At 77.8% G+C, this 22,662-nt stretch overlaps 1 protein-coding gene across 1 annotated transcript in view; it reads left to right on the forward strand.

Moving 5' to 3' along the window:
- SZT2 (SZT2 subunit of KICSTOR complex) overlaps positions 1-22,662 on the forward strand; it is a 183,277-nt gene that overhangs the window by 104,417 nt on the left and 56,198 nt on the right. The window contains 15 exon segments of the mRNA XM_089780666.1: positions 18-81; positions 200-385; positions 3,761-4,261; positions 4,439-4,604; positions 4,737-4,811; positions 4,891-5,029; positions 6,767-6,872; positions 8,780-8,909; positions 10,538-10,690; positions 10,777-10,879; positions 11,025-11,070; positions 11,072-11,143; positions 11,734-11,845; positions 12,161-12,279; positions 18,483-18,647. Coding sequence (XP_089636792.1) covers positions 18-81; positions 200-385; positions 3,761-4,261; positions 4,439-4,604; positions 4,737-4,811; positions 4,891-5,029; positions 6,767-6,872; positions 8,780-8,909; positions 10,538-10,690; positions 10,777-10,879; positions 11,025-11,070; positions 11,072-11,143; positions 11,734-11,845; positions 12,161-12,279; positions 18,483-18,647 — 2,137 coding nt within the window.

A 22,662-nucleotide genomic window follows, 5' to 3' on the forward strand; every position in this document is an offset into this window, starting at 1 on the left:
TCCCTTGCCTCCCCTAGGCACCCAGCGCTCTCCAGCCTGCCGGGGGTGCACAGACAAGCCGTGGAGGCCACGATGAGCGAGGTGAGCCCAGGCCTGGCCCCGGGTCACTGCTCCCCCGGGACGCCCAGGGCCAGGGGGCCTGGCGGGGCAGGGAGAGGGCAGCGCGGGTGCAGGGCAGCAGCTTGTGTCTGGCTTTCAGATCCGCTGGCTCCTGGACGACGAGATGGTGTCTGCGCTGCGCCACTCGCAGACGGTCAGCGCCGCCACCCTGGAGCGCGTCGCCCGCCACGTGGCCGGCTCCCCGGGCAAGCCCGGCTGCCACAGCCAGGCCGTGCCGCTGCAGTTCGTCTTCGGGCCCGAGCAGTCCCTGCAGAGGTTCAGAGAGGTGAGCGGCTGGCCCCCGGCCTGTGCCCGGCGCACTGGGACCCCCGCAGGGCCTGCCCCCGGCCTGTGCCCGGCGCGCTGGGACCCCGCAGGGCCTGCCCCCGGCCTGTGCCCGGCGTGCTGGGACCCCTCAGGGCCTGCCCCCCCCTGTGCCCGGCGCGCTGGGACCCCTCAGGGCCTGCCCCCCCCTGTGCCCGGCGCGCTGGGACCCCTCAGGGCCTGCCCCCCCCGTGCCCCCCCCCCTCAGGGCCTTTCCCCCCTGTGCCCGGCGCGCTGGGACCCCTCAGGGCCTGTCCCCCCCCCCTGCCCGGCGCGCTGGGACCCCTCAGGGCCTGCCCCCCCCCCCATGCCCGGCACGCTGGGACCTCCACGGGGCCTGCCCCCCCCATGCCCGGCACGCTGGGACCCCTCAGGGCCTGTCCCCCCTGTGCCCGGCGCGCTGGGACCCCTCAGGGCCTGCCCCCCCCGTGTCCGGCGCGCTGGGACCCCTCAGGGCCTGTCCCCCCTGTGCCCGGCGCGCTGGGACCCCTCAGGGCCTGCCCCCCCCGTGTCCGGCGCGCTGGGACCCCTGAGGGCCTGCCCCCCCTGTGCCCGGCGCGCTGGGACCCCTCAGGGCCTGCCCCCCCTGTGCCCGGCGCGCTGGGACCCCTCAGGGCCTGCCCCCCCCCCCCGTGCCCGGCGCGCTGGGACCCCTCAGGGCCTGCCCCCCTGTGCCCGGCACGCTGGGACCCCGCAGGGCCTGCCCCCCCCCTGTGCCCGGCGCGCTGGGACCTCCACGGGGCCTGCCCCCCCCGTGCCCGGCGCGCTGGGACCCCTCAGGGCCTGCCCCCCCCCTGTGCCCGGCGCGCTGGGACCCCTCAGGGCCTGCCCCCCCCGTGCCCGGCGCGCTGGGACCCCTGAGGGCCTGCCCCCCCCCGTGCCCGGCGCGCTGGGACCCCTCCGGGCCTGCCCCCCCCCGTGCCCGGCGCTCTGCCCCCCCCGTGCCCAGCGCGCTGGGACCCCTCCGGGCCTGCCCCCCCCCGTGCCCGGCGCGCTGGGACCCCTCCGGGCCTGCCCCCCCCCGTGCCCGGCGCGCTGGGACCCCTGAGGGCCTCCCCCCCCCGTGCCCGGCGCGCTGGGACCCCTCGGGGCCTGCCCCCCCCGTGCCCGGCGCGCTGGGACCCCTCCGGGCCTGCCCCCCCCGTGCCCGGCGCGCTGGGACCCCTCGGGGCCTGCCCCCCCCGTGCCCGGCGCGCTGGGACCCCTCCGGGCCTGCCCCCCCCGTGCCCGGCGCGCTGGGACCCCTCCGGGCCTGCCCCCCCCCGTGCCCGGCGCGCTGGGACCCCTGAGGGTCTGCCCCCCCCGTGCCCGGCACGCTGGGACCCCTGAGGGCCTCCCCCCCCACGTGCCCGGCGCGCTGGGACCCCTCCGGGCCTGCCCCCCCCGTGCCCGGCGCGCTGGGACTCCTCCGGGCCTGCCCCCCCCCGTGCCCGGCGCGCTGGGACCCCTGAGGGCCTGCCCCCCCCCGTGCCCGGCGCGCTGGGACCCCTCCGGGCCTGCCCCCCCCGTGCCCGGCGCGCTGGGACCCCGCAGGGCCTGCCCCCCCCATGCCCGGCACGCTGGGACCCCTGAGGGCCTGCCCCCCCCGTGCCCGGCGCGCTGGGACCCCGCAGGGCCTGCCCCCCCCGTGCCCGGCGCGCTCTGCCCCCCCCCCCCGCAGGGCCTGCCCCCCCCGTGCCCGGCGCGCTGGGACCCCGCAGGGCCTGCCCCCCCTGTGCCTGGCGCGCTCTGCCCCCCCGCAGGGCCTGCCCCCCCCGTGCCCGGCGCGCTGGGACCCCTCAGGGCCTGCCCCCCCCGTGCACGGCGCGCTGGGACCCCTCAGGGCCTGCCCCCCCCGTGCCCGGCGCGCTGGGACCCCGCAGGGCCTGCCCCCCCCATGCCCGGCACGCTGGGACCCCTGAGGGCCTGCCCCCCCCGTGCCCGGCGCGCTGGGACCCCGCAGGGCCTGCCCCCCCCGTGCCCGGCGCGCTCTGCCCCCCGCAGGGCCTGCCCCCCCCGTGCCCGGCGCGCTGGGACCCCGCAGGGCCTGCCCCCCCCGTGCACGGCGCGCTGGGACCCCTCAGGGCCTGCCCCCCCCGTGCACGGCGCGCTGGGACCCCTCAGGGCCTGCCCCCCCTGTGCCCGGCGCGCTGGGACCCCTCAGGGCCTGCCCCCCCGTGCCTGGCACGCTGGGACCCCTCAGGGCCTGCCCCCCCTGTGCCCGGCGCGCTGGGACCCCTCAGGGCCTGCCCCCCCTGTGCCCGGCGCGCTGGGACCCCTCAGGGCCTGCCCCCCCCGTGCCCGGCGCGCTGGGACCCCTGAGGGCCTGCCCCCCCCGTGTCCGGCGCGCTGGGACCCCTGAGGGCCTGCCCCCCCCGTGCCCGGCGCGCTGGGACCCCTCAGGGCCTGCCCCCCCCCATGCACGGCGCGCTCTGCCCCCCGCAGGGCCTGCCCCCCCCGTGCCCGGCACTCTGGGACCCCTCAGGGCCTGCCCCCCCCGTGCCCGGCACGCTGGGACCCCTCAGGGCCTGACCCCCCCGTGCCCGGCGCGCTGGGACCCCTCAGGGCCTGACCCCCCCCGTGCGCGGCGCGCTGGGACCCCTCAGGGCCTGCCCCCCCCGTACCCGGCGCGCTGGGACCCCTCAGGCCCTGCCCCCCCCCTGCACGGCGCGCTGGGACCCCGCAGGGCCTGCCCCCCCCGTGCCTGGCACGCTGGGACCCCTCAGGGCCTGCCCCCCCCCGTGCCCGGCGCGCTGGGACCCCTCAGGGCCTGCCCCCCCCGTGCCCGGTGCGCTGGGACCCCTCAGGGCCTGCCCCCCCCGTGCCCGGCGCGCTGGGACCCCTCAGGGCCTGCCCCCCCCGTGCCCGGCGCGCTGGGACCCCTCAGGGCCTGCCCCCCCCCGTGCCCGGCGCGCTGGGACCCCGCAGGGCCTGCCCCCCCCGTGCACGGCGCGCTCTGCCCCCGTAGGGCCTGCCCCCCCCGTGCCCGGCGCGCTGGGACCCCTCAGGGCCTGCCCCCCCCGTGCCTGGCACGCTGGGACCCCTCAGGGCCTGACCCCCCCGTGCCCGGCGCGCTGGGACCCCTCAGGGCCTGCCCCCCCCGTGCCCGGCGCGCTGGGACCCCTCAGGGCCTGCCCCCCCCGTGCCCGGCGCGCTGGGACCCCTCAGGGCCTGCCCCCCCCGTACCCGGCGCGCTGGGACCCCTCGGGGCCTGCCCCCCCCGTGCCCGGCGCTCTGCCCCCCCCGTGCCCGGCGCGCTGGGACCCCTCGGGGCCTGCCCCCCCCGTGCCCGGCGCTCTGCCCCCCCCGTGCCCGGCGCTCTGCCCCCCTTACCACCGCTCTGCTGGGTCTGTTGCAGGAGTTTCAGAGAATGGTTCTGCCGGGCTACGTGCTGAATGCCGAGAGCAACGATTACTACTACGTGTCTGTCAGCCGCCTGCGCCCCCTGGAGACCCCCGCCAGCCCCGCCCCCGGCCTGGCCCCGCCCCCTGCCGGCCTGGCCCCGCCCCCTGCCAGCCCCGCCCCCGGCCTGGCCCCGCCCCCTGCCAGCCCCGCCCCCGGCCTGGCCCCGCCCCCTGCCAGCCCCGCCCCCGCCCCACCCCTGCCACTGGGGCCAGGCCCCCTGGACACCCCCGCCAGCGCCTTTCCCAGCCTACAGCCGCTCAGCCCAGAAGCAGGCCAGAGCCAGGTGGGGCAGGGGGGGGCTGGCGAAGCCGATGCTGAAGGCCTCCAGCGAAGCCGTCCGATGGGCTCCCTGCCACAGGGCTTGGGGGGCCTGTGGGCCTGGGCTGCGGGCGAGAGCCAGTGTGGGCTGGACACAGGAAACCCACTGGGGGAGAGTGGCCAGACGCAGGCAGAGGTGAGAAGACAGCCGGGGGGCCGGGCGTGGGGGGCCAGCCCTGGGAGCGGGGGTGGATGGCCGCCGGGGGGCCGGGCTTGCAGAGCTGGGGGTGGGCGGTGCACGGCCAGGGGGCGGGCAGCGTGGGGCACTGCTGGGACCTGGCGGCTCGGTGAGGCAGGCGGTGCCTTGGTGCAGGAGCCGGCGGCGGCGGCGCGGCCCGTGCCCAACGGAGCAGTGGGGTGCAGCTCGCAGGAGGAGGCGGCTCGGGAGACCCCTCCCCACTCGCGGTTCCTGCCCGTGGCCGCGGAGAAGGGGCCGCCGGCGGGGAGCCTGGCTGACGGCGGGGCGCAGGGCAGGGAAGGTAGGAGCCCTGCGGGCCGGGCGCTCCCTGCTCGTCTGGGGGCAGGCAGGGCCCCGGGCCCCCGGCTCTGGGTTCTGCCCGCTGGCCCCCGGGGCGGATGGGCCGTGCTAACGGCTGCTCCTCCTCCCGCAGGCGCCTGCCGGCAGCGTCCCAGCCGGGTGCAGAGCCTCGTGTCGAGCCAGGGCAGCATGGACTCGGATCACTTAGGTGGGCCGGGCCGGGGGGCCGGGGGGCGGGGCCGCTCTGCGAGGAGGGGGGCTGGGCTCACCGCCCGTGTTCCCCGCAGGGTACGAGGGGGGCAGCAGCGACTCCGAGTGCGGGGAGGCCCTGCTGAGCGACCCGGAGCCCCCGCGCCCCCTCCTGCCGGATTTCTGGCTCCTCGTCAAGGTCCAGCAGGACCGGGTGGACGTCTGTTCTCACGCACGGTAACGCGGGTCCTGGCCCGCCCCCCGCCGCGCCCCCTTTCCGGGCCTGTACCCCGCCCCCTTCCCCGCCCCCCTCCCCGCCCCCTTCCTCCATCACTGCGCCCCCTTCCCGCCCCCTCCCCGCCCCCTTCCTCCATCACTGCGCCCCTTCCCCACCCTGTACCCCGCCCCCTTCCCCGCCCCCTTCCCCGCCCCCTTCCTCCATCGCCCCGCCCCTTCCTCCATCACTGCGCCCCTTCCCCACCCTGTACCCCGCCCCCTTCCCCGCCCCCTTCCCCGCCCCCTTCCTCCATCACTGCGCCCCCTTCTCGCCCCCCGCCGCGCCCCCTTTCCGGGCCTGTACCCCGCCCCCTTCCCCGCCCCCTTCCCCGCCCCCTTCCTCCATCACTGCGCCCCTTCCCCACCCTGTACCCCGCCCCCTTCCCCGCCCCCCCTCCCCGCCCCCTTCCTCCATCACTGCGCCCCTTCCCCACCCTGTACCCCGCCCCCTTCCCCGCCCCCCTCCCGCCCCCTTCCTCCATCACTGCGCCCCTTCCCCACCCTGTACCCTGCCCCTTCCCCGCCCCCTTCCTCCATCGCCGCGCCCCCTTTCCGGGCCTGTACCCCGCCCCCTTCCCCGCCCCCTTCCCCGCCCCCTTCCTCCATCACTGCGCCCCTTCCCCACCCTGTACCCCGCCCCCTTCCCCGCCCCCTCCCCGCCCCCTTCCTCCATCACTGCGCCCCTTCCCCACCCTGTACCCCGCCCCCTTCCCCGCCCCCTTCCCCGCCCCCTTCCTCCATCGCCGCGCCCCCTTCCCCGCCCCCCCTCCCGCCCCTTCCTCCATCACTGCGCCCCTTCCCCACCCTGTACCCTGCCCCCTTCCCCGCCCCCCTCCCCGCCCCCTTCCTCCATCGCTGCGCCCCCTTCCCCGCCCTGTACCCCACCCCCCCACCCCCTTCCTCCACCACCGCCCCCTTCCTCCATCGCCGCGCCCCCATTCTCGCCCCCTGCCGCGCCCCCTTTCCAGGCCTGTACCACGCCCCCTTCCCCGCCCCCTTCCTCCATCGCCGCGCCCCCTTCCCCGCCCTGTACCCCGCCCCCCCGCCCCCTTCCTCCAATGCCGCACCCCTTCCCCGCCCCCTTCCCCACCCTGTACCGCGCCCCCTTCCCCACCCTGTACCGCGCCCCCTTCCTCCATCGCCGCGCCCCCTTTCTCGCCCCCCGCCGCGCCCCCTTCAGGGCCTGTACCCCGCCCCCTTCCCCGCCCCCCCTCCCCGCCCCCTTCCTCCATCACCGCGCCCCCTTCCCCACCCTGTACCCCGCCCCCTTCCTCTGCTGCCGTTCCCCCGCCGCGCCCCATTCCCCCGCCCCATTCCTCTGCCATTGTTTCCCCACCACACCCTGTTCCCCTGCTCTGTACCCCCGTCCCCATTCCTCCCACCCTGTACCCCCACCATGCCCCATCCCCATTCTCCCCGCCCCCGTTCCACCGCGCCCCATTCCCCCACCCTGTACCCCGCCCTCTGCCTGCTCAGTGTCCCCCCCCCCGCTAGCCACAGCCCCTCCCAGCCCTGCCTCTCTGCCCCCCTGCCCAGGAGAGACTCACTGTCTCGCCCTCTGTCCTGCCTGCTGCTCTGGCGGCTGCCCTCTCCCCTGTCCTGCTTGGGGCCGTCGGGCTGTCCTCCCTCACTGCTCCCTGGGAGACCAGCCCTTCTGCCCCCGCCTGGCCGGCTGACCCCCCTCTCCCACCCCACAAGCAGCCTGCGAGCGGAGCAGGTGGCGCTGGCCGAGGCTGGAGAGTGTCTGCGCCTCCATCAGACCGTGGTGAGGAAGATCGGTGAGATCTGCAGGGTCGTCAATCAGGTACCGTGGCTCCCGAGGAGAGCCTGCTGCTCCGAACCCAGCCTTGGCTGACCCCCGCTGCCCCTCCAACGCACAGAGCAAGGAGGGCTCGTGCAGCAAGGCCAGAGCGCCGGGGACGGGCCGTGGCAGCTGGCTGTGGTGCTGGGTTCTCTGGGGATGGGCCGGGGCGCCGGGTTCCCTGGGGACGGGCCGTGGCGAGCAGCAGCCAGCCGGGGCGCCGGGTTCCCTGGGGACGGGCCGTGGCGAGCAGCAGCCGGCCGGGGCGCCGGGTTCCCTGGGGACGGGCCGTGGCGAGCAGCAGCCGGCCGGGGCGCCGGGTTCCCTGGGGACGGGCCGTAGCGAGCAGCAGCCGGCCGGGGCGCCGGGTTCCCTGGGGACGGGCCGTAGCGAGCAGCAGCCGGCCGGGGTGCCGGGTTCCCTGGGGACGGGCCGTGGCGAGCAGCAGCCGGCCGGGGCGCCGGGTTCCCTGGGGACGGGCCGTGGCGAGCAGCAGCCGGCCGGGGCGCCGGGTTCCCTGGGGACGGGCCGTAGCGAGCAGCAGCCGGCCGGGGCGCCGGGTTCCCTGGGGACGGGCCGTGGCGAGCAGCAGCCGGCCGGGGCGCCGGGTTCCCTGGGGACGGGCCGTGGCGAGCAGCAGCCGGCCGGGGCGCCGGGTTCCCTGGGGACGGGCCGTGGTGAGCAGCAGCCGGCCGGGGCGCCGGGTTCCCTGGGGACGGGCCGTGGCGAGCAGCAGCCGGCCGGGGCGCCGGGTTCCTCGGGGACGGGCCGTGGTGAGCAGCAGCCGGCCGGGGCGCCGGGTTCCCTGGGGACGGGCCGTGGTGAGCAGCAGCCGGCCGGGGCGCCGGGTTCCTCGGGGACGGGCCGTGGCGAGCAGCAGCCGGCCGGGGCGCCGGGTTCCCTGGGGACGGGCCGTAGCGAGCAGCAGCCGGCCGGGGCGCCGGGTTCCCTGGGGACGGGCCGTGGCGAGCAGCAGCCGGCCGGGGCGCCGGGTTCCCTGGGGACGGGCCGTGGCGAGCAGCAGCCGGCCGGGGCGCCGGGTTCCCTGGGGACGGGCCGTGGCGAGCAGCAGCCGGCCGGGGCGCCGGGTTCCCTGGGGACGGGCCGTGGCGAGCAGCAGCCGGCCGGGGCGCCGGGTTCCCTGGGGACGGGCCGTGGCGAGCAGCAGCCGGCCGGGGCGCCGGGTTCCCTGGGGACGGGCCGTGGCGAGCAGCAGCCGGCCGGGGCGCCGGGTTCCCTGGGGACGGGCCGTGGCGAGCAGCAGCCGGCCGGGGCGCCGGGTTCCCTGGGGACGGGCCGTGGTGAGCAGCAGCCGGCCGGGGCGCCGGGTTCCTCAGGGACGGGCCGTGGTGAGCAGCAGCCGGCCAGGGCGCCGGGTTCCCTGGGGACGGGCCGTGGTGAGCAGCAGCCGGCCGGGGCGCCGGGTTCCTCAGGGACGGGCCGTGGTGAGCAGCAGCCGGCCAGGGCGCCGGGTTCCCTGGGGACGGGCCGTGGTGAGCAGCAGCCGGCCAGGGCGCCGGGTTCCCTGGGGACGGGCCGTGGTGAGCAGCAGCCGGCCGGGGCGCCGGGTTCCTCGGGGACGGGCCGTGGCGAGCGGCAGCCGGCCAGGGCGCCGGGTTCCTCGGGGACGGGCCGTGGCGAGCGGCAGCCGGCCGGGGCGCCGGGTTCCTCAGGGACGGGCCGTGGCGAGCAGCAGCCGGCCGGGGCGCCGGGTTCCTCGGGGACGGGCCGTGGTGAGCAGCAGCCGGCCAGGGCGCCGGGTTCCTCGGGGACGGGCCGTGGTGAGCAGCAGCCGGCCGGGGCGCCGGGTTCCTCGGGGACGGGCCGTGGCGAGCGGCAGCCGGCCGGGGCGCCGGGTTCCTCAGGGACGGGCCGTGGTGAGCGTCAGGCTGAGCCTTGTGTCTCTTCAGCGCCTGCTGCTGCAAGATCTCCACGACAGCCACATCTGCAACACGCTGCTGGTGGCAGAGAGCGAGGAGGACATCTGGAAGAGCGAGACTCCCTACCACTCCTCCCGGCAGCGTGCCCAGCCCAGCGATGGTGAGTCCCCGCCCGGCTAGCAGAGCCCTGCCGAGCCCCCCGCCCCGCCCCCCCCCGGCTAGCAGAGCCCTGCCGAGCCCCCCGCCCCGCCCCCCCCGCCCGGCTAGCAGAGCCCTGCCGAGCCCCCCGCCCCGCCCCCCCCGCCCGGCTAGCAGAGCCCTGCCGAGCCCCCCGCCGAGCCCCCGCCCAGCCCCCCCCCCGCCCCACCCTGCCTGGCTAGCAGAGCCCTGCCGAGCCCCCCGCCCCGCCCCCCCCGGCTAGCAGAGCCCTGCCGAGCCCCCCGCCCAGCCCCCCCCCGCCCCACCCTGCCTGGCTAGCAGAGCCCTGCCGAGCTCCCCGCCCCGCCCCCCCCGGCTAGCAGAGCCCTGCCGAGCTCCCCGCCCCCCCCGGCTAGCAGAGCCCTGCCGAGCCCCCCGCCCCGCCCCCCCCCGGCTAGCAGAGCCCTGCCGAGCTCCCCGCCCCGCCCCCCCCGGCTAGCAGAGCCCTGCCGAGCTCCCCGCCCCCCCCCGGCTAGCAGAGCCCTGCCGAGCCCCTCACCCAGCCCCCCCTGCCCTCCCCGCCCGGCTAGCAGAGCCCTGCCGAGCCGCCCCGCCCGGCCCCCCCTCTGCCCAGCCCCCCCCCCACCCGGCCCAGCCCCGCCCGGCTAGCAGAGCCCTGCCGAGCCGCCCCGCCCGGCCCCCCCCGCCCAACCCCCCCGCCCCGCCCCCCCCGCCCGGCTAGCAGAGCCCTGCCGAGCTCCCCGCCCCGCCCCGCCCCCCCGGCTAGCAGAGCCCTGCCGAGCCCCCCGCCCAGCCCCCCCCGCCCCACCCTGCCTGGCTAGCAGAGCCCTGCTGAGCCCCCCGCCCCGCCCCCCCCGGCTAGCAGAGCCCTGCCGAGCCCCCCGCCCAGCCCCCCCCCGCCCCACCCTGCCTGGCTAGCAGAGCCCTGCCGAGCCCCCCCGCCCCCCCCCCCCCGGCTAGCAGAGCCCTGCCGAGCCCCCCGCCCAGCCCCCCGCCCCACCCTGCCTGGCTAGCAGAGCCCTGCCGAGCCCCCCGCCCAGCCCCCCCCGCCCCACCCTGCCCGGCTAGCAGAGCCCTGCCGAGCCCCTCACCCAGCCCCCCCTGCCCCTCCCCGCCCGGCTAGCAGAGCCCTGCCGAGCCGCCCCGCCCGGCCCCCCCCCCCGCCCAGCCCCCCCCCACCCGGCCCAGCCCCGCCCGGCTAGCAGAGCCCTGCCGAGCCCCCCGCCCAGCCCCCCTCTCCGCCTCGCCCCGCCCGGCTAGCAGAGCCCTGCCGAGCCGCCCCGCCCGGCCCCCCCCCCCCCAGCCCCCCCACCCGGCCCAGGCCCGCCCGGCTAGCAGAGCCCTGCCGAGCCGTCCCGCGCAGTCCCCTGCCGCCCCGCCCGGCTAGCAGAGCCCTGCCGAGCCGCCCCGCCCGGCCCCCCCCCCGCCCAGCCCCCCCACCCGGCCCAGGCCCGCCCGGCTAGCAGAGCCCTGCCGAGCCGCCCCGCCCGGCCCCCCCCCCCCCGCCCAGCCCCCCCACCCGGCCCAGCCCCGCCCGGCTAGCAGAGCCCTGCCGAGCCGTCCCGCGCAGTCCCCCGCCGCCCCGCCCGGCTAGCAGAGCCCCTCCCCTGATCCCTCTCTGCCTTGCAGACTACGCGGCCGAGGACAGCTACCAGCCCCGCGACTACCTGGCAGCCACCATGCAGTTCATGCCAGGTCACTTTGCCTGCCCCGTGGTCTGGAGCACCCTCATCCACGTGCACTCCCGCCTCAAGATGGGGCCCAACATGGGGGTGTCGCGAGGTGCGTAGCCAGCGCCCGGCTGGCGTGGGGGCCGGCCCCGGGGTCCGTGCCGCAGCCCGCTCAGCTCCCTGTCTCCTGCCCCGCAGCCATCCAGGCCCTGCGCTCCGTGCTCAACGCCTTCTCCGTGGTCAACAGGAAGAACATGTTTGTCTACCAGGAGCGATCCACCAAGTCGGTCTGCTACCTCCGGTGAGGCCCCGCCCCACTGCAGGGATTTTGGGGCCCGTGGGGCAGGGCTGGGCAGACCCGCTGCGCCCTCGGCCCGACCCCTCGGAGCTGCCCCTCTGGCAGGGCCAGGGCTGACGCACGCTCCTGTCCCTCTCCCTGCGCCCAGGCTGTCCGAGACCAGCCTCAGCGGGAAGGCCTGGGAAGCGGAGAGTCTCCCCGGGCGGCCCGTGCCGCTCGCTGGCTCTGACGCGCAGCCAGGAGCCCGCCTACCCGGAGGATCAGGCGGTAAGTCTGGGGGCGGGGGGGAGCTCTGTGCCCCTCTGGCCGGCATACGGGGGTTTGAGGGTGCAGGAAGGGCATGGGGGGGCGGAGGGGGGATTGTGAACAGGTGAGGTGGCGGGCAGTGGGGGGATGGGTGGGCGGAGAGGCGGGTGGGGCAGGGGGCTGGAGGGGGGGATGGGCGGGGGTGAGTTGCGGGGGGGGGTGGGCGGGTGGGACGCGGGCCAGAGGGGGGGGATGGGCGGGCGGGACGCGGGCCAGAGGGGGGGGATGGGCGGGCGGGGGGCTGGAGGGGGGGTTGGGCGGGCGGGACGCGGGCCAGAGGGGGGGGATGGGCGGGCGGGGCGGGGGGTGGGCGGGCGGGACGCGGGCCAGAGGGGGGGATGGGCGGGGGGCTGGAGGGGGGGATGGGCGGGGGGGTGGGCAGGCGGGACGCGGGCCAGAGGGGGGGATGGGCGGGTGGGGCGGGGGGATGGGCGGGGGGGTGGGCGGGCGGGATGCGGGCCAGAGGGGGGGATGGGCGGGTGGGGCGGGGGGCTGGCCGCGGGGGGCTGTGCAAAAAGGAGTGTCTCGTGCAGCCCCACCTTCTCCCCCAGGGCTCGCGCTCCTCCCTGGAGCCAGCCTCCTGCCGCAGCCTGGAGGCCGCGCGCCCTGTGGGCCAGGTGGACAGACACATCCAGCTGATGGTGCACGGCGTCGCCCCAGCAGGTGGGTCCAGCGCGCGGGACGGCCCCTGGGGTATCGGGGGGCCAACGCTGGGTCCCCTGCCCGTCCCGGTCTCGGGTGCCGGGCGCCAGGCCTGCAGCGCGGCTGAGATGTGGCTCCGGCCCGGGGATCCCGTCTCTCCCTCGGCCCAGCGCTCCGGGCAGGCCCCGTTCTCCCCTCGCCCCGGCTGCCAGGCGGCCCCAGGCCCACCCCACGCGCTGCGTGCGACCAGGCCGAGCCCTGCCCTGGGGACGGGAGAGGCGGGTGCTCGGCCGCAGGGGCAGGCCCCGGGGGGTCGCTCACCTCTGGCGCTCCCAGGGCCCGAGATCACGGACGAGCTGGTGAAGGTTTTGCGCAGGCGTCTGGATGAAGCCACCTTGGACATCATCACGGTCATGCTGGTGCGGAACTGCAAGCTGACCCCGGCCGACGTGGAGGTAACGCTGCCACGGCCTGGGACCCACAGGCTGCCCCCCGCCCTCCGGCCTGCCCCTGCCCCCGGCGTCTGCCCTTCTGCCCCCTCCCTCCGGCCTGCCCCCGGTGTCTGCCCATCCACCCCCCCTCCCTCCGGCCTGCCCCTGCCCCCGGCATCTGCCCTTCTGCCCCCTCCCTCCGGCCTGCCCCCGGTGTCTGCCCATCCACCCCCCCTCCCTCCGGCCTGCCCCTGCCCCCGGCGTCTGCCCATCCGCCCCCTCCCTCCGGCCTGCCCCCGGCGTCTGCCCATCCACCCCCCCTCCCTCCGGCCTGCCCCTGCCCCCGGCGTCTGCCCATCCGCCCCCTCCCTCCGGCCTGCCCCCGGCGTCTGCCCATCCACCCCCCCTCCCTCCGGCCTGCCCCTGCCCCCGGCGTCTGCCCATCCGCCCCCTCCCTCCGGCCTGCCCCCGGCGTCTGCCCATCCACCCCCCCTCCCTCCGGCCTGCCCCTGCCCCCGGCGTCTGCCCATCCACCCCCCCTCCCTCCGGCCTGCCCCCGCCCCCGGCGTCTGCCCATCCACCCCCCCTCCCTCCGGCCTGCCCCCGCCCCCGGCGTCTGTCCATCCGCCCCCTCCCTCCGGCCTGCCCCCGGTGTCTGCCCATCCGCCCCCCCTCCCTCCGGCCTGCCCCCGGTGTCTGCCCATCCACCCCCCCTCCCTCCGGCCTGCCCCCGGTGTCTGCCCATCCACCCCCCCTCCCTCCGGCCTGCCCCTGCCCCCGGCGTCTGCCCTTCTGCCCCCTCCCTCCGGCCTGCCCCCGGTGTCTGCCCATCCGCCCCCCCCGCCCTCCGGCCTGCCCCTGCCCCCGGCGTCTGCCCTTCTGCCCCCTCCCTCCGGCCTGCCCCTGCCCCCGGCGTCTGCCCATCCGCCCCCTCCCTCCGGCCTGCCCCTGCCCCCGGCGTCTGCCCTTCTGCCCCCTCCCTCCGGCCTGCCCCCGGCGTCTGCCCATCCGCCCCCTCCCTCCGGCCTGCCCCCGGTGTCTGCCCATCCGCCCCCCCTCCCTCCGGCCTGCCCCCGGTGTCTACCCATCCGCCCCTCCCTCCGGCCTGCCCCCGGCGTCTGCCCATCCGCCCCCCCGCCCTCCGGCCTGCCCCCGGCGTCTGCCCATCCGCCCCCTCCCTCCGGCCTGCCCCCGGCGTCTGCCCATCCGCCCCCCTCCCTCCGGCCTGCCCCCTGCCCCCGGCGTCTGCCCATCCGCCCCCTCCCTCTGGCCTGCCCCCGGCGTCTGCCCATCCGCCCCCCTCCCTCCGGCCTGCCCCCTGCCCCCGGCGTCTGCCCATCCGCCCCCCCTCCCTCCGGCCTGCCCCCTGCCCCCGGCGTCTGCCCATCCGCCCCCCTCCCTCCGGCCTGCCCCCGGCGTCTGCCCTTCTGCCCCCTCCCTCTGGCCTGCCCCCGGTGTCTGCCCATCCGCCCCCCCTCCCTCCGGCCTGCCCCCTGCCCCCGGCGTCTGCCCATCCGCCCCCCCTCCCTCCGGCCTGCCCCCTGCCCCCGGTGTCTGCCCATCCGCCCCCCCTCCCTCCGGCCTGCCCCCTGCCCCCGGTGTCTGCCCATCCGCCCCCCCCCCCCTGGCCTGCCCCCTGCCCCCGGTGTCTGCCCATCCGCCCCCCCTCCCTCCGGCCTGCCCTCTGTCCCTGGCGTCTGCCCATCCGCCCCCTCCCTCTGGCCTGCTCCCTGCCCCCGGCGTCTGCCCATCCGCCCCCCCCTCCCTCCGGCCTGCCCCCTGCCCCCGGCGTCTGCCCATCCGCCCCCCCTCCCTCCGGCCTGCCCCCTGCCCCCGGTGTCTGCCCATCCGTCCCCCCTCCCTCCGGCCTGCCCCCTGCGTCTGCCCATCCGCCCCCCCTCCCTCCGGCCTGCCCTCTGTCCCTGGCGTCTGCCCATCCGCCCCCCTCCCCTCTGGCCTGCCCCCGGTGTCTGCCCATCCGCCCCCCCCTCCCTCTGGCCTGCTCCCTGCCCCCGGTGTCTGCCCATCCGCCCCCCCTCCCTCCGGCCTGGCCCCTGCCCCCGGCGTCTGCCCATCCGCCCCCCTCCCTCCGGCCTCCCCCTACCCCCAGCGTCTGCCCATCAGCCGCCCCCTCCCTCTGGCCTCCCCCTACCCCTGGCGTCTGCCCATCTGCCCCCCTCCCTCCGGCCTGGCCCTCTGTCCCCGGCGTCTGCCCATCCGCCCCCCTCCCTCTGGCCTACCCTCTACCCCCGGCGTCTGCCCATCCGCCCCCCTCCCTCTGGCCTGGCCCCTGTCCCCGGCATCTGCCCATCCGCCCCCCTCCCTCTGGTCTCCCCCTACCCCTGGCGTCTGCCCATCTGCCCCCCTCCCTCCGGCCTGCCCTCTGTCCCGGCGTCTGCCCATCTGCCGCCCCCTCCCTCCTGGCCTCCCCCTACCCCCGGCGTCTGCCCATCTGCCCCCCTCCCTCCCGGCCTGCCCTCTGTCCCCGGCGTCTGCCCATCTGCCGCCCCCTCCCTCTGGCCTCCCCCTACCCCTGGCGTCTGCCCATCTGCCCCCCTCCCTCCGGCCTGCCCTCTGTCCCCGGCGTCTGCCCATCTGCCGCCCCCTCCCTCCGGCCTCCCCCTACCCCCGGCGTCTGCCCATCTGCCCCCCTCCCTCTGGCCTCCCCCTACCCCCGGCGTCTGCCCATCCGCCCCCCTCTCTCTGGCCTCCCCCTACCCCTGGCGTCTGCCCATCCGCCCCCCGCCCTCGGGCCTGGTCCCTGCCCCCTGCGTCTGCCCATCCATGCCCCGCCACGCTCCCTGCATCTGCCCATCTGCACCCCACCCCGGCCTGCTACCTGCCCCTGGTGTCTGTGCATTCCCCGCCCCGGCCTGCTGTGCTCCCCATGGCTAATGGCCGGTGCTAGCACGGTGCATGTCTCCTCCAGAGTCTCAGGTTGCAGACACCCCCTGAGTTCTGAACCCAATCCCACCTTCCCCGGACAAGTCCTGTCCGGTCCCAAGACACCAGCCACAGGTCCCTGGTCAGTTTACCCTCTGGACCTTCCCACAAATCACGCTGGGCCAGTCCTTTAGACTCGACCATCTAAGGCTGCGTCTAGGCTGGCAGGATTTTCCAGAAATGCTTTTAATGGAAAAGTTTTCTGTTAAAAGCTTTTCGGAAAAGCGCGTCTAGATTTTGCGGAAAAGCGTCCGTGCCCGTCTAGACGCACTTTTGCGCAAAACAAATCTGAGCTGCCTGCCCTGGCCCTTCTGCGCAGACGCTTTGTGCGAAGGGCACTCCTGCCCGAACGGGAGCAGCGTCGCATTTCCGCAGGAAGCGCCGATTTCAGACACTAGCCAGTCAGGGTCTTGCGCAAATTCAACCCATCCCCCACCTCCCCTCAGACACCCCAGTGCTCCCTGTGCCCCCCAGCCCCCCCACACAGGGGAGAGGTTATAACCCATCCCCCACCTCCCCTCACACACCCCAGTGCTCCCTGTGCCCCCCAACCCCCCCACACAGGGGAGAGGTTATAACCCATCCCCCACCTCCCCTCACACACCCCAGTGCTCCCTGTGCCCCCCAACCCCCCCACACAGGGGAGAGGTTATAACCCATCCCCCACCTCCCCTCACACACCCCAGTGCTCCCTGTGCCCCCCAACCCCCCCACACAGGGGAGAGGTTATAACCCATCCCCCACCTCCCCTCAGACACCCCAGTGCTCCCTGTGCCCCCCAACCCCCCCACACAGGGGAGAGGTTATAACCCATCCCCCACCTCCCCTCACACACCCCAGTGCTCCCTGTGCCCCCCAACCCCCCCACACAGGGGAGAGGTTATAACCCATCCCCCACCTCCCCTCACACACCCCAGTGCTCCCTGTGCCCCCCAACCCCCCCACACAGGGGAGAGGTTATAACCCATCCCCCACCTCCCCTCACACACCCCAGTGCTCCCTGTGCCCCCCAACCCCCCCACACAGGGGAGAGGTTATAACCCATCCCCCACCTCCCCTCAGACACCCCAGTGCTCCCTGTGCCCCCCAACCCCCCCACACAGGGGAGAGGTTATAACCCATCCCCCACCTCCCCTCACACACCCCAGTGCTCCCTGTGCCCCCCAACCCCCCCACACAGGGGAGAGGTTATAACCCATCCCCCACCTCCCCTCACACACCCCAGTGCTCCCTGTGCCCCCCAACCCCCCCACACAGGGGAGAGGTGATAACCCATCCCCCACCTCCCCTCAGACACCCCAGTGCTCCCTGTGCCCCCCAACCCCCCCACACAGGGGAGAGGTTATAACCCATCCCCCACCTCCCCTCACACACCCCAGTGCTCCCTGTGCCCCCCAACCCCCCCACACAGGGGAGAGGTGATAACCCATCCCCCACCTCCCCTCAGACACCCCAGTGCTCCCTGTGCCCCCCAACCCCCCCACACAGGGGAGAGGTTATAACCCATCCCCCACCTCCCCTCACACACCCCAGTGCTCCCTGTGCCCCCCAACCCCCCCACACAGGGGAGAGGTTATAACCCATCCCCCACCTCCCCTCACACACCCCAGTGCTCCCTGTGCCCCCCAACCCCCCCACACAGGGGAGAGGTGATAACCCATCCCCCACCTCCCCTCAGACACCCCAGTGCTCCCTGTGCCCCCCAACCCCCCCACACAGGGGAGAAGTTATAACCCATCCCCCACCTCCCCTCAGACACCCCAGTGCTCCCTGTGCCCCCCAACCCCCCCACACAGGGGAGAGGTTATAACCCATCCCCCACCTCCCCTCACACACCCCAGTGCTCCCTGTGCCCCCCAACCCCCCCACACAGGGGAGAGGTTATAACCCATCCCCCACCTCCCCTCACACACCCCAGTGCTCCCTGTGCCCCCCAGTCCTCCCTCACACAGGGGAGAGGTTATAACCCATCCCCCACCTCCCCTCAGACACCCCAGTGCTCCCTGTGCCCCCCAGCCCCTCCTCACACAGGGGAGAGGTTATAACCCATCCCCCACCTCCCCCAGACACCCCAGTGCTCCCTGTGCCCCCCAGCTCCCCTCACACAGGGGAGAGGTTAGAACCCATCCCCCACCTCCCCTCTGACACCCCAGTGCTCCCTGTGCCCCCCCAGTCCCCCCCACATAGGGGAGAGGTTATAACCCCTCCCCCACCTCCCCTCAGACACCCCAGTGCTCCCTGTGCCCCCCAGCCCCCCTCACACAGGGGAGAGGTTAGAACCCATCCCCCACCTCCCCTCAGACACCCCAGTGCTCCCTGTGCCCCCCAGCCCCCCTCACACAGGGGAGAGGTTATAACCCCTCCCCCACCTCCCCTCTGACACCCCAGTGCTCCCTGTTCCCCCCAGCCCCCCTCACACAGGGGTGAGGTTATAACCCATCCCCCATCTCCCCTCAGACACCCCAGTGCTCCCTGTGCCCCCCAAACCCCCCTCACACAGGGGAGAGCTTATAACCCATCCCCCACCTCCCCTCAGACACCCCAGTGCTCCCTGTGCCCCCCAGCCCCCCTCACACAGGGGAGAGGTTATAACCCCTCCCCCACCTCCCCTCTGACACCCCAGTGCTCCCTGTTCCCCCCAGCCCCCCTCACACAGGGGTGAGGTTATAACCCATCCCCCATCTCCCCTCAGACACCCCAGTGCTCCCTGTGCCCCCCAAACCCCCCTCACACAGGGGAGAGCTTATAACCCACCCCCCACCTCCCCTCACACACCCCAGTGCTCTCTGTGCCCCCCAGCCCCCCCTCACACAGGGGAGAGGTTACAACCCATCCCCCACCTCCCCTCAGACACCCCAGTGCTCCCTGTGCCCCCCAGCCCCCTTTACACAGGGGAGAGGTTATAACCCATCCCCCACCTCCCCTCACACACCCCAGTGCTCCCTGTGCCCCCCCGGCGTGGTGACTCTCCCGCCTGCTCCCCACGGCCCATGCAGCATCGCCAGCTGGCCCCCCTGCGCGGAGACCCCCCCGCCTGCTCCCCACGGCCCATGCAGCATCGCCAGCTGGCCCCCCTGCGCGGAGACCCCCCCGCCTGCTCCCCACGGCCCATGCAGCATCGCCAGCTGGCCCCCCTGCGCTGAGACCCCCCGGCGGTGGGCGAGGCCCTTCGGCCCCCCCAGCCAGAGGCCAGGTAGAGCGTCCCTCCCGCAGGGGGCCCCCGGCCGGTCGTGGGGCGCAGCAGCACCGGGGGTCCCTCTGACGCTGCCCTGTTTCCGCTTCAGTTCATCCAGCCGCCGGGCTCGGCGCCCACCGAAGTCCTGCAGTTCGTGCTGCCCCCGGCCTGCCTGGCCTGGCTCCCTGCCGTGGCCTGTTACCTGCGCCAGAACCTGCTCATCTTCCTGCACACGCCCAAGTACACGGACAGCAACGTGGAGCATCACTTCCAGGTGAGCGGGGCCGGGCCGGCGCCCCCAGCACTGCCAGCCCGGCGGGCTCCTCCCTGGGGCGCCCCTGCCCCTGCCCCGCGCCCCCTGCCCCCCCAGCACAGCCAGCCCGGCGGGCTCCTCCCTGGGGCGCCCCTGCCCCTGCCCCCGCGCCCCCAGCACAGCCAGCCCGGCGGGCTCCTCCCTGGGGCGCCCCTGCCCCTGCCCCCGCGCCCCCAGCACTGCCAGCCCGGCGGGCTCCTCCCTGGGGCGCCCCTGCCCCTGCCCCCGCGCCCCCTGCCCCCTCAGCACAGCCAGCCCGGCGGGCTCCTCCCTGGGGCGCCCCTGCCCCCGCGCCCCCTGCCCCCCCAGCACAGCCAGCCCGGCGGGCTCCTCCCTGGGGCGCCCCTGCCCCCGCGCCCCCTGCCCCCCCAGCACAGCCAGCCCGGCGGGCTCCTCCCTGGGGCGCCCCTGCCCCTGCCCCCGCGCCCCCTGCCCCCTCAGCACAGCCAGCCCGGCGGGCTCCTCCCTGGGGCGCCCCTGCCCCCGCGCCCCCTGCCCCCCCAGCACAGCCAGCCCGGCGGGCTCCTCCCTGGGGCGCCCCTGCCCCCGCGCCCCCTGCCCCCCCAGCACAGCCAGCCCGGCGGGCTCCTCCCTGGGGCGCCCCTGCCCCCGCGCCCCCTGCCCCCCCAGCACAGCCAGCCCGGCGGGCTCCTCCCTGGGGCGCCCCTGCCCCTGCGCCCCCAGCACAGCCAGCCCGGCGGGCTCCTCCCTGGGGCACCCCTGCCCCCGCGCCCCCAGCACAGCCAGCCCGGCGGGCTCCTCCCTGGGGCGCCCCTGCCCCCGCGCCCCCTGCCCCCCCAGCACAGCCAGCCCGGCGGGCTCCTCCCTGGGGCGCCCCTGCCCCCGCGCCCCCAGCACAGCCAGCCCGGCGGGCTCCTCCCTGGGGCGCCCCTGCCCCTGCGCCCCCAGCCCCCCCAGCACAGCCAGCCCGGCGGGCTCCTCTCTGGGGCACCCCTGCCCCTGCGTCCCCAGCACAGCCAGCCCGGCGGGCTCCTCCCTGGGGCGTCCCTGCCCCTGCGCCCCCAGCACAGCCAGCCCGGCGGGCTCCTCCCTGGGGCGCCCCTGCCCCTGCGTCCCCAGCACAGCCAGCCCGGTGGGCTCCTCCCTGGGGCGCCCCTGCCCCTGCGTCCCCAGCACAGCCAGCCCGGCGGGCTCCTCCCTGGGGCGCCCCTGCCCCTGCGCCCCCAGCACAGCCAGCCCGGCGGGCTCCTCCCTGGGGCGCCCCTGCCCCTGCGTCCCCAGCACAGCCAGCCCGGCGGGCTCCTCCCTGGGGCGCCCCTGCCCCTGCGCCCCCAACCCCCCCAGCACAGCCAGCCCGGCGGGCTCCTCTCTGGGGCACCCCTGCCCCTGCGTCCCCAGCACAGCCAGCCCGGCGGGCTCCTCCCTGGGGCGCCCCTGCCCCTGCGTCCCCAGCACAGCCAGCCCGGCGGGCTCCTCCCTGGGGCGCCCCTGCCCCTGCGCCCCCAACCCCCCCAGCACAGCCAGCCCGGCGGGCTCCTCCCTGGGGCGCCCCTGCCCCTGCGTCCCCAGCACAGCCAGCCCGGCGGGCTCCTCCCTGGGGTGCCCCTGCCCCCGCGCCCCCAGCACAGCCAGCCCGGCGGGCTCCTCCCTGGGGCGCCCCTACCCCTGTGCCCCCAGCACAGCCAGCCCGGCGGGCTCCTCCCTGGGGCGCCCCTGCCCCTGCGCCCCCAACCCCCCCAGCACAGCCAGCCCGGCGGGCTCCTCTCTGGGGCACCCCTGCCCCTGCGTCCCCAGCACAGCCAGCCCGGCGGGCTCCTCCCTGGGGCGCCCCTGCCCCTGCGTCCCCAGCACAGCCAGCCCGGCGGGCTCCTCCCTGGGGCGCCCCTGCCCCTGCGCCCCCAACCCCCCCAGCACAGCCAGCCCGGCGGGCTCCTCCCTGGGGCGCCCCTGCCCCTGCGTCCCCAGCACAGCCAGCCCGGCGGGCTCCTCCCTGGGGTGCCCCTGCCCCCGCGCCCCCAGCACAGCCAGCCCGGCGGGCTCCTCCCTGGGGCGCCCCTACCCCTGTGCCCCCAGCACAGCCAGCCCGGCGGGCTCCTCCCTGGGGCGCCCCTGCCCCTGCGCCCCCAACCCCCCCAGCACAGCCAGCCCGGCGGGCCCCTCTCTGGGGCACCCCTGCCCCTGCGTCCCCAGCACAGCCAGCCCGGCGGGCTCCTCCCTGGGGCGCCCCTGCCCCTGCGTCCCCAGCACAGCCAGCCCGGCGGGCTCCTCCCTGGGGCGCCCCTGCCCCTGCGCCCCCAACCCCCCCAGCACAGCCAGCCCGGCGGGCTCCTCCCTGGGGCGCCCCTGCCCCTGCGTCCCCAGCACAGCCAGCCCGGCGGGCTCCTCCCTGGGGTGCCCCTGCCCCCGCGCCCCCAGCACAGCCAGCCCGGCGGGCTCCTCCCTGGGGCGCCCCTGCCCCCTGCCCCCAGCACAGCCAGCCCGGCGGGCTCCTCCCTGGGGCGCCCCTGCCCCTGCGCCCCCAGCACAGCCAGCCCGGCGGGCTCCTCCCTGGGGCGCCCCTGCCCCTGCGCCCCCAGCACAGCCAGCCCGGCGGCCTCCTCTCTGGGGCGCCCCTACCCCTGCGCCCCCAGCACAGCCAGCCCGGCGGGCTCCTCTCTGGGGCGCCCCTGCCCCTGCGTCCCCAGCACAGCCAGCCCGGCGGGCTCCTCCCTGGGGCGTCCCTGCCCCTGCCCCCTGCCCCTGCCCCCCCAGCACAGCCAGCCCGGCGGGCTCCTCCCTGGGGCGCCCCTGCCCCTGCCCCCAGCACAGCCAGCCCGGCGGGCTCCTCCCTGGGGCGCCCCTGCCCCTGCGCCCCCAACCCCCCCAGCACAGCCAGCCCGGCGGGCTCCTCTCTGGGGCGCCCCTGCCCCTGCGCCCCCAGCACAGCCAGCCCGGCGGGCTCCTCCCTGGGGCACCCCTGCCCCTGCGTCCCCAGCACAGCCAGCCCGGCGGGCTCCTCCCTGGGGCGCCCCTGCCCCTGCGCCCCCAGCACAGCCAGCCCGGCGGGCTCCTCCCTGGGGCGCCCCTGCCCCTGCGCCCCCTGCCCCCCCAGCACAGCCAGCCCGGCGGGCTCCTCTCTGGGGCACCCCTGCCCCTGCCCCCCCAGCACAGCCAGCCCGGCGGCCTCCTCCCTGGGGCGTCCCTGCCCCTGCGTCCCCAGCACAGCCAGCCCGGCGGGCTCCTCCCTGGGGCACCCCTGCCCCTGCGTCCCCAGCACAGCCAGCCCGGCGGGCTCCTCCCTGGGGCGCCCCTGCCCCTGCGCCCCCAGCACAGCCAGCCCGGCGGGCTCCTCCCTGGGGCGCCCCTGCCCCTGCGCCCCCTGCCCCCCAGCACAGCCAGCCCGGCGGGCTCCTCTCTGGGGCACCCCTGCCCCTGCGCCCCCAGCACAGCCAGCCCGGCGGGCTCCTCCCTGGGGCGCCCCTGCCCCTGCGCCCCCAGCACAGCCAGCCCGGCGGGCTCCTCCCTGGGGCGCCCCTGCCCCTGCGCCCCCTGCCCCCCCAGCACAGCCAGCCCGGCGGGCTCCTCCCTGGGGCACCCCTGCCCCTGCGTCCCCAGCACAGCCAGCCCGGCGGGCTCCTCCCTGGGGCGCCCCTGCCCCTGCGCCCCCAGCACAGCCAGCCCGGCGGGCTCCTCCCTGGGGCGCCCCTGCCCCTGCGCCCCCTGCCCCCCCAGCACAGCCAGCCCGGCGGGCTCCTCTCTGGGGCACCCCTGCCCCTGCGCCCCCAGCACAGCCAGCCCGGCGGGCTCCTCCCTGGGGCGCCCCTGCCCCTGCGCCCCCAGCACAGCCAGCCCGGCGGGCTCCTCCCTGGGGCGCCCCTGCCCCTGCGCCCCCAGCACAGCCAGCCCGGCGGGCTCCTCCCTGGGGCGCCCCTGCCCCTGCGCCCCCAGCACAGCCAGCCCGGCGGGCTCCTCCCTGGGGCGCCCCTGCCCCTGCGCCCCCAGCACAGCCAGCCCGGCGGGCTCCTCTCTGGGGCGC

The sequence above is a fragment of the Pelodiscus sinensis genome, chromosome 9 (genome assembly GCF_052426305.1).
Source record: "Pelodiscus sinensis isolate ZL-2025 chromosome 9, ASM5242630v1, whole genome shotgun sequence".
Taxonomy (NCBI): Eukaryota; Metazoa; Chordata; order Testudines; family Trionychidae; genus Pelodiscus; species Pelodiscus sinensis.